This window comes from Elephas maximus, chromosome 11, assembly GCF_024166365.1.
Source record: "Elephas maximus indicus isolate mEleMax1 chromosome 11, mEleMax1 primary haplotype, whole genome shotgun sequence".
NCBI classification, from domain to species: domain Eukaryota; kingdom Metazoa; phylum Chordata; class Mammalia; order Proboscidea; family Elephantidae; genus Elephas; species Elephas maximus.
Window position 1 is genome coordinate 13,625,693 of NC_064829.1, and position 16,837 is coordinate 13,642,529.

General features: G+C 42.1%; 1 protein-coding gene across 5 annotated transcripts in view; it reads left to right on the plus strand.

Annotated features, from left to right (window-relative positions):
- Window positions 1-16,837, plus strand: part of PPP4R1 (protein phosphatase 4 regulatory subunit 1) — a 181,257-nt gene that overhangs the window by 87,717 nt on the left and 76,703 nt on the right. The window contains exons 15-21 of one of the 5 annotated variants that reach the window (XR_007519172.1): window positions 1,046-1,207; window positions 4,753-4,853; window positions 8,891-9,011; window positions 9,111-9,245; window positions 10,099-10,240; window positions 11,808-12,092; window positions 14,101-14,212. Coding sequence is in view for 3 of the 5 variants with exons in the window: in XM_049900164.1 (XP_049756121.1) it covers window positions 1,046-1,207; window positions 4,753-4,853; window positions 8,891-9,011; window positions 9,111-9,245; window positions 10,099-10,240; window positions 11,808-11,971 (825 nt within the window). In the remaining 2 variants the exon portion in view is untranslated. Of the gene's footprint in view, window positions 1-1,045; window positions 1,208-4,752; window positions 4,854-8,890; window positions 9,012-9,110; window positions 9,246-10,098; window positions 10,241-11,807; window positions 13,474-14,100; window positions 14,344-16,837 lie in introns of those variants that run through there. The other 4 variants (XR_007519171.1, XM_049900164.1, XM_049900162.1 and 1 more) reach the window with 4 other exon arrangements.

Consider the following 16,837-nt stretch of genomic DNA (forward strand, 5'->3'; position numbering starts at 1 on the left):
ATGTTTTTGCCTTCCAAAACTTACCAAAATTTCAGTTCCTCCTCTAGCATGGACTTAGTGTTGAACAAAATTATGTAAGGAAGAGCTTAAAATTACTATCAATGACCTTCCTGGTTTTTTTCCCCAATATTTTTAGTCAGATCTCCACAGTTTCACTTTTATTATTTTTATAAAATATTACATTTATAGAGTGCTTTCCCCATGTGTGTTAGCAGTTCCCAGTCTTTATTCCATGCAGCTCTGAGGGGTTCCTGTGGAATACCTCAGGGCCACTGGGCTCACTAAGAAGGCTCTGGATGGGACTTTTTGCCTCCTCTGCCCCGCTCCCCATCAGAAAATCTCGTTTTCATCTGTTTTATATATTGAACTTTGACATAAAATATTATTTCATGATTGGGTTCTGGTATTTGGGGGAAGTAAAACTTTTGTTCTAAACTCTCTGAGTGAGTAAAGTTCTAGGCTAAGTAACCATGTAAAAATTTTAAAATTGAGGCAGCATGGAGAAGAAGATGTTTTTAACTTAAAGGTACTTATATACACAAGATATTTCTGTTTAGGAGCTCTTATCCAGGGCTATAAACAAATGATTCTCCAATTCCTATATTTGTTAAATCGCAGTTCCTTAAAAACAGATTTTTTTTTTGCCGGATGCAAGGTGGGCTGTACGTGAATCTGAAGGGGAAGAGGAAAGTGCGATGGCTCCGCTGGCTGGTGGTGTGTGTGGAGCATCTCTAAGTCAGGGAACCTCAACAGCCGTGTTATTGGTGATTGCCAAGCATTTTTCCCTTCACCAATGAAAGGGAAATAATACGTACCATGCAGGGCTTTAAATTTTTTCTGTCATAGTTTTTGGTACATAGTAAAAAAAAAAAAAAAAAAATACTCAAAATCTACTGCCTAATATTAGTACTATTTTGATTTAATTAAAAATATAAACTAACCTTCATATATAGTCTAAAGGTTAAAATGCACTTTGTATTTAGATTACTAATATAAAAAAAAAAAATTTTTTTTTTTTTTTTTTTTAATACTTTTAATTCTCCAGTGGAAAGTTCGAAGAACTTTAGCGTTCTCCATCCATGAGCTTGCAGTTATTCTTGGAGATCAGCTGACGGCTGCAGATCTTGTTCCAATTTTTAATGGATTTTTAAAAGACCTGGATGAAGTCCGGATAGGTGTCCTGAAACATTTGCATGATTTTCTGAAGGTAATTTTTTTTTTAATTCTTTTTTTTCTGCTATCATCAACACTTCTGAAGTTTTATGTAAGAAAATAAGGAGCCCTGGTGGAGCCGGTGGTTAAGTGCCCTGCTGCTAACTGAACCCACCAGCTGCTCCGAGGGAGGAAGACTACAGCCTTGGAAACGGTAGAGGATGGTTCTGTTCCGTGAGTTGGAATTGATTTGACAGCAGTGGTTTTTTTATGTAAGAAAATATCGCAGAGTTGATGGTGACTTAAAAGAAGACATATTCCCATTTTGATCAATTTTGCTGGTGTCATTTTAATTTTTAACTTAAAAATAGTTACGCTAATTTCATTTTTTAAGTGTATTAGATCATGGTTACAAATGTACCTTTTATCAAATTCTTGAATAACATACATGTTAAAAAAAAAAAAAAGGTCGTGGACATTAAGCTTGGAGGCTTTCCTGCATGTTTTAGGAGTCTGAGAATTTACCTTTCATCCTCATTCCTTTTGTATGGGATCACTGGTCGCCAAAGTGAACAGCCCTCATTTTTGCATATTGTTTCATCCTGGCATACTCTTGTTTCTTAGGTATTATATTAGCCTTGGAATTGGCGCTCTCACAGTTCTAAGGTATGAGTTACAAAAGTAGTTATAATCCTACTAAAATGTGAATTCTAAAAACATTGATACCATATTCATATATGTTAGATAATGTAGAAATTTCTTTCAGGCTCACCTTCTTTCTCTACCTCAGACCTGAAATCAGCATTTCTTAAGGACCCCTGATCCCTTTTAGTGGAGAAAGGTATTTAAAAACCAAGATCTGGGCACTAAATGTGCCCATTGCTACTGGGTTTTTTTGTTTTGTTTTTAGGCCTTTTCAATGGACAGGAGGTTTTTATGTTTTAAATTATTGAGTTCATATCAATATCCTCGCCTCCAGTGGAATACTATTTCCTTGCCTTTGTTCAGTTCACACTTCTTTTTCTTCTCTCACACAGTAAAAACCCTGTTTCCAACAACAATGTATTTACTCATTTGTTCAATTCTATAAAAAAAAAAAACTTTTTTTTTTTTTAATGATATACATGAAATGGTTTCAGAATTACTCCATGAATACATCAAATCAACTAAAGTTCAAGATTTTCTTCACCCCTTTCTGTCCTTAGAACATATCCTGTGAAGATGTATGGTTGGAGTACTAAGTAAAAAACAGACTCTTTCCCCCTGTGTGATTGTGTTATCTGTTTGATGTATAATTAGATTTCTTTGCTTATTTATATAAAAATTTCGGTTTCCCCTCATACTGATTATAAACCTACTTTTACATATGTGAAATAAATTTCTTTTTATTTCTTTTACTCAATAAACATTCATTGAGCACTCACATGTGCCAGTCAAAGTGTCATTCCCTGTTGTTGTTGTGGTTAGGTGCCGTCGAGTCACTTCTGACTCATAGCAACCTTACCTACCACAGAATGAAACACTGCCTGGTCCTGCGCCATCCTTAAAATCGTTGTTATGCTTGAGCCCATTGGTGCAGCTTTTGAGTGCCTTCTAACCTGGACGGGCTCATCTTCCAGCACTATATTAGACAGTGTTCCACTGTTATTCATAAGGTTTTCACTGGCTAAATCTTTGCAGAAGTAGACTGCCGGGCCGTTCTTCCTAGCCTGTCTTAGTCTGGAAGCTCAGCTGAAACCTGTCCTCCATGGGTGACCTTGTGGGTATCTGAATACCAGTGGCATAGCTTCCAGCATCACAGCAACATGCAAGTCCCCACGGTATGACAAACTGACACGTGGGGCCATTCACTGAGCCTACGTGTGTGAGGAAGATCATAATCTGTCTTCAAAGAGTTCATGGTGGGGCTTAGGGCTGGAGTCTCATGGGACTGTCAGGTGAATTGGCAGAATAAAATTTTTTTTTTTTTTTAATAACATTGTGTTTGAGGTGAAAGTTTACACAGCAAATTAGGTTCCTATCTAACAATTTCTATACAAGTTATTCAGTGATACTGGTTACATTTTTCACAGTGTGTCATCACTCCTGTTCATTCTGTTCTGGTTGTACCATTTTCAGTGCTCTAGTTTCCCTGCCCCCATCTCATCTTTGCTTTAGAGTAAATTTTGACCGTTTGATTTTTTTAAAGGAGCTCATTATTTACAGGTGATAGCCTTTATTTTATGAGCCAATCTATTATTTAACTAAAAGGGGTGATTTTACAGATAATTTCAGTTTAAGTTTTAAAGAGAATCTCAGGGTGATAGTCTCAGGGAGTCCTCTAGTCTAAACTAGTCCAGCAAGTTTGGACTTTTTAAGAATTTAAGTTCTGTTCGACATTTTTCTCCCATTCTGTCAGGATCCATCTATTGTGGCCCTGATCAGAACAGTTGGCAGTAGTAGCCTTGCACCATCTAGCTCTTCTGGTATCAGGGTAGATGAGGCCATGGTTCGTGTAGAGTATTAGTCTTGCAGACTACTTTCGTTTCTGAGTCTTTGGTTTTCTTCTTTTTCTTTTGTTCTGGACAAGTAGAGGCCAATAGTTTTTTCCTGGTTGGCCTCTCACGAGCTTTTAAGACCCCAGATGCCACTCACCATACGGGGAGGTGGAACATAAACTTTAAGAATTAGGTGAGTAGTGTCTGGAGCCTTAAAAGCTGGCAAGCGGTCATCTAAGATAAACTTTATTCACCTGGAGCAAAAGAAAAAGAAGGAAACCCAAGAATCAGAGAAGGAACTGGACTACAGGACTAATTTGTCTACATGAACCACTGCCTCTACCACCTTGAAACCAGAAGAACTAGATGGTGCCCAGCTACCACTACTGAATGTTCTGATCAGGGACACACTAGATGAATCCTGATAAAAAGGAAGAAAAATATGGGCCGGAACTTCAGATTCTTAAGGAATTCAGACTTATTGGACCTATTGAGACCAGAAGAACCCCTAAGGCTATGGCCTTGAGTTGCTGTTCAAACCCTTGGAATTGAAACTACCTCTTGAAGGTCACCTTTAAGTAACAGTTTAGCCCAAAGAGTAAAGATTTTCACCCTTGAGTAATGTGTTTAAAAAGAAAGAGTTCATGATAACGAGACTTTCCTTAGAGTGGGTGAGTTATGCTCAAGGAACTATAAGTTTAGTGAAGGTCACCAGCAGGCTCCGAAGATGGATTTTGAAAGAAAATGATGATTCTTGATGATAAATGGGAATTATTCAGGGGAAAATGAATTTAATACCAATTTTTTAAAATAATTGCATACGGGTACTGCATTTGTTTTTCAGACAAAATAACCATATTATTTATCATATTTTTACTCAGATAATGCATGCTTTCTATATTTATTTGCCAATTGTGCCCTCCCCACAAGATTTTTTAATAAGCGCCATTATGCCAATTTTTTTTTTACATGTTTTTTGCAGCAGGAGGGTGCAGTTGGCAAACAAACATGGAAGGTGTATGTTATTTGTGTAAAAATATGGTATAGTCCATTCATAAGCAGTCTAGTAAAAGAAAGAATGTACTGTTTGTTTTGCTAAGTATTTTCTATTTTATTACTTCAGCTTCTTCATATTGACAAAAGAAGAGAATATCTTTATCAACTTCAAGAGTTTTTGGTGACAGATAATAGTAGAAATTGGCGCTTTCGAGCTGAACTGGCTGAGTAAGTTCTAACAATTTGTTAGATTATGTTTTGGAGGGGTTAGTATTTACTTCATTTTTACCCTTTTCAGATTTCTTCATTTGTGTTCATGCAGGTTTCTGTTTGATATTGTATTCCTTTAACTTTTCTTGTAAAACTGATTTGCTGAGAATGACTTTTCTGAACTTTTTTTTTGGGGGGGGGGACAGTATTTTAACTTCATTTGTCTTTTATTGTGGTAAAATATACACAGCACAGAATTGACCTTTAGTGATATTTTATGCACTCAGAGTAGTGCAACCATCACAACTATTTACTTCCAGAACATTCTCATCACCCGGAAAAGAAGATCTATTCCCATTAAGCAGTCACTCTCCGTTTCCCTCTTCCCCCAACTCCCTGGAAACCACTAATCTGCTTTCTGTGTCTATAGATTGGCCTATTCTGGGTATTTCATATAAATGAAATTATACAACCTGTGGCCTTTTGTGTCTGGCAGCTTTCATTTTGCATAATGCTTTCAAGGTCCAGTCACATTGTAGCATGTGTCAGTACTTCCTTCCTTTTATGGCTGAATAATGTTCCGTTATATGGGTATACCGCAGTTTATTCATTCGTCCATCTGGTGATGAACACTCGGGTTGTTTTCTACCTTTTGGGTAATGTAAACAATGCCACTGTGAACATGGGAATACAAGTGTCTGAGTCCCTGTTTTCAGTTCTTTTGGGGTGGAATTGCTGGGTTGTATGGTAATTCTTATGTTTAATTTATTGAGCAGCCAAACGGTTTTTCACAGTGGCTGCAACATTTGGCATGCCCACTAGCAGTGTATGAGGGTTCCAACTTCTCCACATCCTTACCAACACTTGGTATTTTCTTTTTTTTAAATTATAGCCATTCTAGCAAGTATGAAGGTGTGTCTTATTGGTGGTTTGATTTGCATTTCCCTGGTGATTGATGTTGAGCGGTTTTTCATGTGCTTGTTGGCCATTTATGTATCTTCTTTGGACAAATGTCTAAGCCCTTTGCACATTTTTTAATTGGCATGTCATTTTATTGAGTTGTATGAGTTCTTTATACATTCTGGATTCTAGACTCCACCTTCATTTTTAAAAGATATTTTTGCTGGTTATATAATTTGGTGTTGACAGTTTTTTAAAACATTAAAGATGTCATTCTTTGAGCTACACAGCTCGCCCAGCTTTGGACAAGAAATCTTCAGTGATTCATCATCATTGATTCCTTATGTGTACTCTTTCTTTTCCTCTGGCTGAATTCAAGATTTCCTCTTTTTCTTTGGTTTTCAGCAGTGTGACTATATCTACATCTAGATGGTTTTGTTTGTTTGTGTTTATGATGATTATTGTTTTTCTGCCATTAAATCTGCTTGGGCTCTTTGAACTTCTTGGACCTGTGGTTTGTGCCTTTCATTGTTTTTGGAAAACCCTAGGCTAATCATTACCTTTTCAGATCTTACCACCACTTGATTCTTTCTTTCTTCTCCTTTTGGGACCCCAGTTACTTGCGTGTTAGATCATTTGGTATTGTTCCCCAGCTCTTACAGGCTATGCTAGAGTTTTTTGGTAAGCTCTTTTTTGTTTTCTCATTTTGGGTAATTTCTATTGACTTGTTTTCAGGTTAGGCACCCTGGTGGTACACTGGCCGAACACTCGGCTGCTAACAGAAAGGTTGGCAGTTCAGAGCCACTAGCCACTCCATAGGAGAAAGATGTGGCAGTCTGCTTCCACATAGTTTGTTGTTAGGCACTGTCAAGTCAGTTCCAACTCATAGCGACCCTGTGTACAGCAGAATGAAAGACTACAGCCTTGGAAACCTATGGGGAAGTTTTACTGTGCCCTGGAGGGTCTCTCTGAGTCAAAATTGACTCAAGGGCAATGAGTTTGGGGGTATTTTCAGGTTTACTAATTCTTTATTCTGCTATGTCCAGTCTACTACTGATGAGCTTGTGGAAGGAGTACTTCAACTCTGATAGCATGCTTTTATTTCTAGTGTTTTCATTTGACTCCTTATTGTATCTGTTAAAACTCAGTCTGCTTTTCACTCACGTTATCCTTCTTTTACAGAAAAAGAGTTTTTAACAAGGAATCATATATTTTTTTAAGCCCTAATCCCATAGGTTCAACATTTGGGTTATCTCTGAGTCCAGTTCATTTGGTTGCTTTGTATCTTGACAGTAGTTGTTTGTGTGTGTGTGTCCTAATTTTGATTGAATGCTGTACGTGACGTGTAGAATATTAGAGACTGAGTTAAATTGCATTAGGCATGGAAATGGGGATGCCTCCTCTTCTGCCATTAATGTGGAGGGTTGAGTCAACCCAGCCAGAAGTCGAGCTGGGTTTGAGTTTTGTTGTCGCTAGGGTTACTTTCCGTGCACCACAGGCTTCAATTTTTCTAGTGGTGACTGCCATTGCCTTTTGCTGAGGGTGGGAGCTCGGGGTGCTAGTGAGCTTTTCCCAGTGACAGCATTCCATCCTCACCTTTCAGCAGCCCCTGCACTTCTGTGTCACTGAGGTGGGTTTCTTGCCCTTCCCCCCAGCTGTAGACTAGTGGTAGGCTCCTGTTGGGGAAGGGATGATTCTCTATTATTCTGATTCAGCCTCAGTCTTTGGGAGGCTCTGCATACCTTTCTCTCGAGCTCCTGCCCCTGTCGATGGCATCCAGTCTCTGCCTCTTATTTGTGCTTAGTCTTGGGCCAGAGTTCCTTCCCCTCTTCCCACAGTAGGAAACTTTTGCTTGGTTATAAACCTGTAGAGCCTTAGCTCAAGAAGGTTTCCTGCCCACCCATCCTGGAATAAACATTTTTCATCTACTCTTCCGTTAACCACAGTATGTCCTTCTTGTGCCCATGGGGTGGCAGGCTTCTCTGCCCCACCACTAGGGTCTTAAAGGTTTTGTTTTGTATGAGAGAAGGGCCCAGGGAAGTGCAGAGTGTTTGATGCCTGTGCCCTAACATCTGTCAGTCACTGCCTACCTGCCAAGGGACCACTTTCTAGTTTCCTGTCGTGACCTCAGTCTTTGTTGTGGGCACCCAGTGGAGGTCAGTGGGAAAGAGTTTGCAAGTGAGTGTGAATTCCACTCACGTCCGGAGTCCCCAGCTGTTCCATGCTGACACACTCATCTTCTTGGCTCATTTCTCACGTGATGGCCCCTGCCTCTTGAGCCCAGGCTCCCAGCAGGTGAGTCAGTCTTGTGGCCTATCTCTCCTGGGATGGGGCTTGTTCCGTTTTGGAAAATACTCTGTAGTTTATCCAGCTTTGTTTCATTGTTAGGGTCATAATGCCATCCTTCACAGCTTTCTACATCCCAAGCAGAAGCTGAAGTCCTGTTTGGGATTTTTATTTTCACCTTTTGTGTCAGAAAATAGTGTGTCTCTCTCTCTTAAGGTTTTATATGTATGTGTATATACCACATATGGGTGTATTTATCCATTCCTGTGTTCCCGATATTCACGTTTGATTCACTTCCTGCTGATCAGAATTGTTAATAATCATACACATAAACCCCAAACTGCAGAAACCTCTTTCATGTCTGAGGTATTTCTTTTAGGGCATTAATGTGTTTACCCAAAAGCAGGTGTTGTTACAGTCTTCAGTTGCCTTTCCACAGACATAGTAGGAACTGTTGCCAGAGGATCTGCTCTTCCCATTACCCGGCAGGCGAGTACTTCCCTCAGAACACGCTCAGAGTTTGGCAGACACACACCAGGGCACCTAAATCTGCGGGACTTTCCTATTTAGTAATTGATTTGTTGTAAGATGGAGGAGAGCTAGTTTGTACTTCTTCAGCAGTTACTCTGGAAGAAGAGCTTCCTGATCCAACCATACACGCTAGCCAGTGCTTGCTCTGCTGCCGTCCCTGTGGGCGGGGAGGCCACCAGGTTTTCCTCACGTTCTAAGGGGAAGGGATACTCTTGGAACTTCCATCGTGTTTAAATGGCATTTCCAAATTAACAGAGACTGACACTAATTCTGTGCATGACAGACCTAATTATTTTAATTTTTGATTATTTTTTTATTTTTATAATTTGTTTTTGTAGACAGCTGATTTTACTTCTAGAATTATACAGCCCCAGAGATGTGTATGACTACTTGCGTCCCATCGCTCTGAATCTCTGTGCAGATAAAGTTTCTTCTGTTCGCTGGATTTCCTACAAGTTGGTATGTAGTTAAAAGCTTTTAAAATTTTAGATTAGCAAGCTCTTTTATGATATTGTAGAAGGGAAGATATTTCTCAATTCCCCATTTTAACGCTCCTAGGTTAGTGAAATGGTGAAGAAACTGTACGTGGCAACACCCCCAACATTTGGAGTCGACCTCATAAATGAACTGGTAGAAAATTTCGGTCGATGTCACAAATGGTCTGGTCGGCAAGCCTTTGTCTTTGTCTGCCAGGTAAGCAAGGAACTGGGCTTACCCTTTTGTGGCCAGTTTTTTCCTAGAACCGTTTTTTCTTTCACTTCCTGCTTGTCTCGCACCCTCTTTCTTGTCCTTAAGGAACAGCACTTTGGCATCTGGCTATTTATAGGACCCCCAATCCCTCAAAGTCGAGTGTTTGTCTGGGTCTTCATCTTGAGCTGCCTGCCCCCTCATACCTCTCAGTCAGCTGAGTTCTTTCTAGAGCTGGCAGCACAGCATAGCACTCCGCTAGAGGGCGTTCAGAGCCTACGGCCCATACTGCAGCTGTGAAAATGGAGGGATGACTGAAATTCTAAGCCTTCATGTATGTAGCAGTTTCTGAAATGTGTGTGTGCCGGAAGTTAATTATGTAATTTTTGTTTTGAGGTCCCAAGTACCTGATACACAGTAGTCCCCCTCTTATCCACAGGGGGGCTATGTTCCAAGATGCCCCGTGGATGCCTGAAACCATGGATAGCACCAAACCGTATATACACTATGTTTTTGTCATATACACACATACCTGTGATAAAGCTTAATTTATCAATTAGGCACAGAGATTAACACGATAACTAATAATAAAATAGAGTGATAACAGTACACTGTAATAAAAGTTATGTGAGTGTGGGCCCTGGCAGGACGGAGCAGGATGGCGGGAGAGCTTGTCACGCTACTCATTTCACGTTTTAGGACTGAACCCACTGAAGGTGGAACCGCAGTTAAGGGGGGACTGCAGTAACTATAATCTGTAGCACTTAAGTAGTTACCAAGACATTTTGTTAGCTAGTATTTCATAGCTCGGTAGACTGAATTTACAAAGAAATCTGAAGCAGTTTTTTCTTTTCCCCAGACTGTCATTGAGGACGATTGTCTTCCCATGGACCAGTTTGCGCTGCATCTTATGCCACATTTACTCACCTTAGCAAATGACAGGGTTCCAAATGTCAGAGTACTGCTTGCAAAAACATTGCGACAAAGCCTGTTAGAGAAAGGTAAGTAGGTGACTGTTAGAGTGTGTGTGGCGGGCGGGGAGCGTCAGAGACCGCATGAATAGATGCTGACAGAGAATAGTCTGGTCAGGGGGTATATGGTAAGTTGCTTGAGACAGGACAAAGATGAAAAGGTAGGGAGGTGACTTGTATCCCTTCTCTGCTCCAGTTGAAAAAACAATTTTTTACCATATATCATTTTTGTAATTCCACACTTAGTCATTTGAAAAATTGGATATTTTCTTAAAACTGCAAAATCATGGCCTTTGGAAGAGGCCCACCTGGTATGGGTCCTTGTTGGGAGATGTGTTGGTTTTTCCTCTTCCTATCTCATCAAGCAGAAGACATGCTCCGGAACGTCTGCTTGGCTGCCAGCTGTGAGCGCCTCATGACTCAGGTGGTTTTTTTTTTTATTGTAATCCCCCCCAGAAAGCCTTACAGGTTTCCGTAGTACACTTCAAAAAATAAAGGTAAATGAATGTTGTTTCTTTTTCCTCCTTTGGAATTCACGTAGATTTTATTAAATAGTGTAAAAACGGCTTGGGGACAGTGTCTAACCCCCTCCGACCCCACAGTGGGGAAGAAGAACCAGGATCAACAACCCAGGGCTGATTCTCCTGAGGCGGAGGCCAGACAGGCTTCCTCTCTGCCATCTTCACTAATTCTCATACCAGCTGTCCCTCACACAGCACTCTCTGCTTCTCTGCTGGGTGTGATAATTCATTCCAGTGGCCACACAGAACATACTCACGATTATGGGGTTTATTATAGGGAAGTAACAGCTACAATTCAGGCTTGGGAACACTCAGGATACAGTTTTCCCATCAGGACAGCCTCTCCCCAGCTGTGCTCGCAGGCACACCTCTCCCTGGCCCTCAGTCTCTGCCCAGAGGCACTCAGCTTTCTATCTAGATGAGCCAGGAAGCCCACTGTACTGTCTCATACTGCTGGGTCTCTCCTTCCTTGTGGTCGTGGGCTCTTCCTCTTTGCTCTGGAGTTGGCTGTCTTTAAGGCAAAACTGACCAATCCTTGTGGTCGACCACAATTATCTTATTTTGCACAGCCCCACCCAATCACTTGAGTAGGAGTCACAAGACCCCTAGAAAAGCCACCCACGAAAGTAATTAATCACACAGCAAATACCAATTAGAATGAAACGGCTAGAGAAGATGCTGGTTTGGTTTAGTTGTGTGTGTGTGTGTGTGTGTGTGTGTGTGTGTGTGTGTGTGTGTGGGGTGGGTGTTCGGAGGTGTTTTTTCTTTTACTGAACTAATTAATACCTAAAAAAGTATCATGCTTCAATATATTTATTAGTTTAATACTGCCTAGCTGCCTCTGAGAATCATGAGGTTTAGTCTGTCATAAAAATAATCAGTCTTATAACTCTTATATATATATATTTTTAATTTAACACAAATTAATTTAGGATACTGTTGTCAGTCAACATAACTTGTGTTTATTTGTGCAGAAAAAGTGTTTTATAATGACTAAGAAGTTTTTATATTTGATCTTGATAAAACTGTTAAATATTAGACTACTTTTATTTGTAATCTGTACTTCTCATTTGCAGAATATTTCTTAAATTCTGCCAACTGTCACCAGGAGGCTGTAGAACAGACAATTATGGCTCTTCAAATGGATCGTGACAGTGATGTGAAATACTTTGCAAGCATTCACCCTGCCAGCACCAAAATTGCTGAAGATGCCATGAGCACAGCTTCTTCCACTTACTAAAGAGCTTGTCTCTCAGCGTCTTTCCTGGGCGAGGTTCTCCACGTGCTTCTCACATGTATGATCTGCAGCGGCCTTTTGTGGAGAAGGAAAGACCTTCCTCTCTTGCCAGACTTAAGTGCAGGTGAAAGCCGCCTACTCCAGATGCCAGGGATTTTAAAAGTTAAGAGAAAGTACAGCAAACACTATCATCTCATCTTGACTTTAGGGAAAATAATTTCTCAGAGGATTATAATTGTCACCGAAGCCTTAAATCCTTCTGTCTTCCTGACTGAATGAAACTTGAATTGGCAGAGCATTTTCATTATGGAAGGGACAAGATCCCCAGAGATCTGCATTGCTTTGTCCTGGCTCTATCTAACGACCCATAGATGGAGTTCTTAGGGTCAGAAGGCAAAGGGGAGCCAGGATGTGAGAGAGCCCTGCAGTATTCGCTCTAGATGCTTAACCCAGGCGAGGACCTCTGGGTTCTGTGACCTACTGCCCAGCCGTCCCTGTGTGAATAGGTTTTGACATGTGTAAATGGGAAAAGGAGATTTTTTTGGATTTCTCCTAAGGGCTTGATGCTAACACTAAAGTAGAGACTGATTTTAACTCTTAAATGCAGCATATTGCTGTACACATTTACAGAACTATCTATGTCTTGATTTTTATTTCATGCTGGTCATGACCTGGAGGAAATTTATTAGCACGTACACTGTATGTCGGGTGTCCTAACTTGATCATGACTGGCTCTGCGGTGCAGCCTTTTCTCAGACACTGTGCACACCTGTGACCACTCCTGGGCGTGCTGCGGTCTGTAATCACGCTGTTTGAAACTGTCGTGGCACAAGTTCTCCTACTTGTCCCAATAAATTTATTAATAAGATCTATATGGAGAGATATATACACTTTTGATTGTTTTCTAGATGTCTGCAAATAAATGTAATTTGTGACCTGTATTAATGATTTAGTATAAAATGGGGAAATGAAATTAAAATATTTGTCCTTTAAGCAGTTTAGTGGTTTTTTTTGAAGTCTGTTTCACGTGGGCAGGTGTTTGGCTTTTGGCACACAGCAGAGGCACATGGGGCGTTGCACCCCCAGCCTCTGCTGTGGGACCCCACCAGGGGGAATGTGGGCCGAGTGCATGTTGGGCCTTGACCAGGCTGTCACCCGGAGACTGAGAGTGGACACATGATTCTGGTTTTGTGCCGATGCTCCTGGGATACAAGAAAGCACCTTTGAGCCTTGATTTCTTCATCTGCAAGATGAGAATTAGCCTAACGTGCCCTACCTCCCACCAGCTCATTTTGCAGTAAAATAATATGCGAAGGCACTTTCCTAAAGCACTGTGTATAAATGTAAGTTGCTATTATTAGCCAGGCTGAAAAATCCTTGGCACATCTGAGACTATAATTTTTGGTTTTACTTAGCTGGCTGTGCCTCTGGGCTCATAGTCAGAATAGATCCTTTTGAACCCCAGGAATATAGCTGAGAACAAATCCCACTGGGGAAACGAATAAATAAGTTCACAGGGCTGGGGCAATGAATAAAACAGGATGAGGAGGGTGGGAGGGGCTCGCAGTCACCAAAGGCATCTGTCAGAGTGGTGTTAGAGCCAAGAGGGATGAGGACATGGTCTGCTCTCACTTAGCTTGATGTTTGAGGTATATATTCTCTGCTATTAAATATTCTGCCCTCCCAAGAATTTTTTTTTATAGCAGTGGTAATGTTAACTTGCATTTTGGGGCAAAAAGGTTTTGAATTCAGGCTGAGGGCGTCCAGACCGCCTGTAAAGTTAAAATGCACAGGCTAGTCCTTAATCTCTGGACTTGATGCTGCTGCTTGTATTGTACCGACAGATAGCCTCAGGCTCCCCTTTGGGTCTCACAGTGCTCCCCACACTGTTCTGGAATTTTAGTTATCAATGGGAGTGAGTACAAAAAGGCACCCGTATTGTTTAGTAGCAATTATATAATGCAATCCAGTTATTTCCAGTTTGAGTAATCACTAATATATTTCAGAATAAGAAAAAAAATTAAAATCTATATCTCCCTTAATTTCAGTGATTTATTTAGTAATTACTGTAGTAATACTGCTGTAGTTGCCCTAATGAAGACTAGTTGAGGTATGACTTCTGCTTTTTTCAGGCATGTTATGGGGCAGCAGGAGCTGAGCTGAACATGAGAACCAGGGGCTGAACTTTTGAAGACCACAAGGGTACTGAAACCAAGTGTGGCCTCTCACGGGACAGGATCTAAGGTAGAAAGTAGTGTGAGACCAAGCAAACACAGTTATTCAATGATTCCTTTCAAAACCACCAGGAGGTGAAAACAAAAGCAGCAAGCCAATTAGTACTCAAACTTTTAATTTCACAATATACAAATGAATAAAATGGTTGTAATTATGTCCTTGTAGGTATTTAATACTGCATTACTAATCATAGAAGATATTCAGTGATGTCTTAGGACTTTTGAATGAATAAGGATGAAGAAGAAAACTTAAAATAGCTCATTGTCCAGCCCATGTACTTGGTTGTTGCCAGAAGTTTCTTCTCCAGTCCGGTCCCCCTGTCCTCCACCCCCTCCGACCCCCCCGTGTGCACTTGCACGAGGGGCCTCCTCGCAAGCATTGTATGGGTTACATTCATGTGCTGTACTCGGTCTCTGTAGCCCTGCTGGGTGGGAGAAGTATGTTTCTGTGAGTGTCACTTATTGAATGTACTAATCCCAGGGGGCCAGACTTCCCATCTGACCACTCAGGGCAGTTATTCGGGTGTGTGAGACTTGGTCCTGAGCACAGATACTTCTGCAGTGCCAGACCTCTGGTGCATGTAGCACCGGCTAACTCGGACTTGGCTGGTACCATGTTCTGAGACAGCGACTGTGGACAGTAGCACTCATGTCCCCAGAGATCCCTACACCTGGCCAGTCTGCTACTGAGCACCTGCCCTGGGTGATGTCAGTGTGCTGAGCTGTTGTTGGCTCCAAGCTCAGGAGGTGGCTACAGCATCATCATTTCTCCTTCCTGAACAGTACACGCTCCCCTGACTTGGGGCTGGACCTCTCTCCTGGCCTACAGGGCCCCGAGTAGGGTTGAAGGGAAGTGTCAGCAACCACATACCCACTGCAGCACGGAACTCTCGCATCAGCAGTAGGCGGTGGTAGATTTCGTGTGTTTCTGTCTTCACATGCCCAACTATCACCAGCACAGCTCAGGAAAGACGGGACCAACATGAGTGAGAGGCCAGACTTCTAAAGTGACCGTCTATAGCAAAAGCTGCTGCATCTCGGGCACCGGGAAGCAAGTGATTCCTTCCTTGTATGGTCATGTTTCTGTGTGAGATACCAGGAGACTGAGGAGAGCAATGAGGGAGGGAAGGAAGGAAACCCGCAGCAATTCAAAACAAGCAAGTAGCCTCTTAATATCCCTCTAACTCATACCAGAAGAAAATGAATTGAGTGTGGAAACAAATGTGAAAAAGCAAGACTTTGTGGTTTCTCTTGAGTTTTTACTTCTAAGTTGTTATAAACTGAGGTGGCATCTTAGTCATTGCCTGGGGCATCACCTGAGGCAGATGCCTTACAGGACGTTGCTGAATGTTCTCAGAACACATCCCCACCACTCAGTTTTGCTTCTACACCTATAGCTAGACTTAAGTCCCAGTGAACCCCAAAACGTAAAGTACAAGGCATGACCCAGGAGGAGGTACACAACACTCCAGAAGAACTGCCTGAGTTTTCTAATATATACAAACAGAAACCTGGGGAATATGTGTGAGAATGGCTATTTAAAGTGTGGGATAGGGCAGAACCAAGATGGTGGAATAGACGCTTCCTTCAAGCCCTCTTTACAACAAAGACCCGAAAAAACAAGTGAAATTCACGAGTATATTTATGACAAGCTGGGAGCCCTGAGCATCAAAGACAAGCTTAGACAAAGAACTGAGGGGAAGGGGAAGGAAGAGACTGTTCAGAGGCGGAGAAGAGTTGCCGGAGCTGAATCGCGGGGAGCCTCAGGCACCGCTCCCAGAGCAGTGGCGGCAGCAGGCTGGTACTAGCGTTTGGCCGCAGTTTCCTCAGGGAGAAGCAGCCCGCCACACAGTCCACTCACACCTCCGGAACCTGAGGAGACGGGCGCCCTTGGCAAAAGCTAAGTACTTGCGTATATGTTACCATGCCCCCTGCCCCCAAGCCAGCTTCAGTGGCTGAATCCCTAGGCCTGAGATAGACCCTGTTGAGAACCTGGAGCCGTCCTCCCGGCCTTGAGGAAGGAAAAAATTTGCAACTGGGGGGACAAGATAATTTGCTAGCTCCATTCACTGGGAGAGCTCAGGACAGAAGCGGTTCCTGTCCAGGCATAAACCGACCGTGGACCTTGAGCACCTTTCCATTCTGCACGGACTTGTGTGGGCCTATTTCGGGAGAATAAGCCCTTATTGGCAAACTCCAACCACTTGAGCGGTACAGTGGAGACGTGGGTGTTTGACGTATGACGTTGCTTTGCCTGTTAAACACGGTCCTCACCTACCCGCAACAGGGACCTAAGGACTGGTGGGTCCACTTGGGTTGCCCTTCCACCAGCAACAGGGGTCCAGGGATAACTGGTACCTCCCAGTCCTTGCAACAAAAACTGTGTGTGCCCATGGTCTCTCTGCAGAGCCCACCCACCAGCACGCCCTAGGAAACAGAGACATGTTTTCCACAGAGACACTTGGGGGTCGGTTCTCAGCCCCCTGCCTTGTTCAGAGCGTGACCCCCTGGTGCAATCAGATACAGGTATATACGCCAATCACCCCTGCCTCTCTAAGACTGTAGGACAGAGCCTGTACCACACACTTGATATCAGCCACCTGGAAACCTAAGCTGAATTCATACAAGAAAAGTG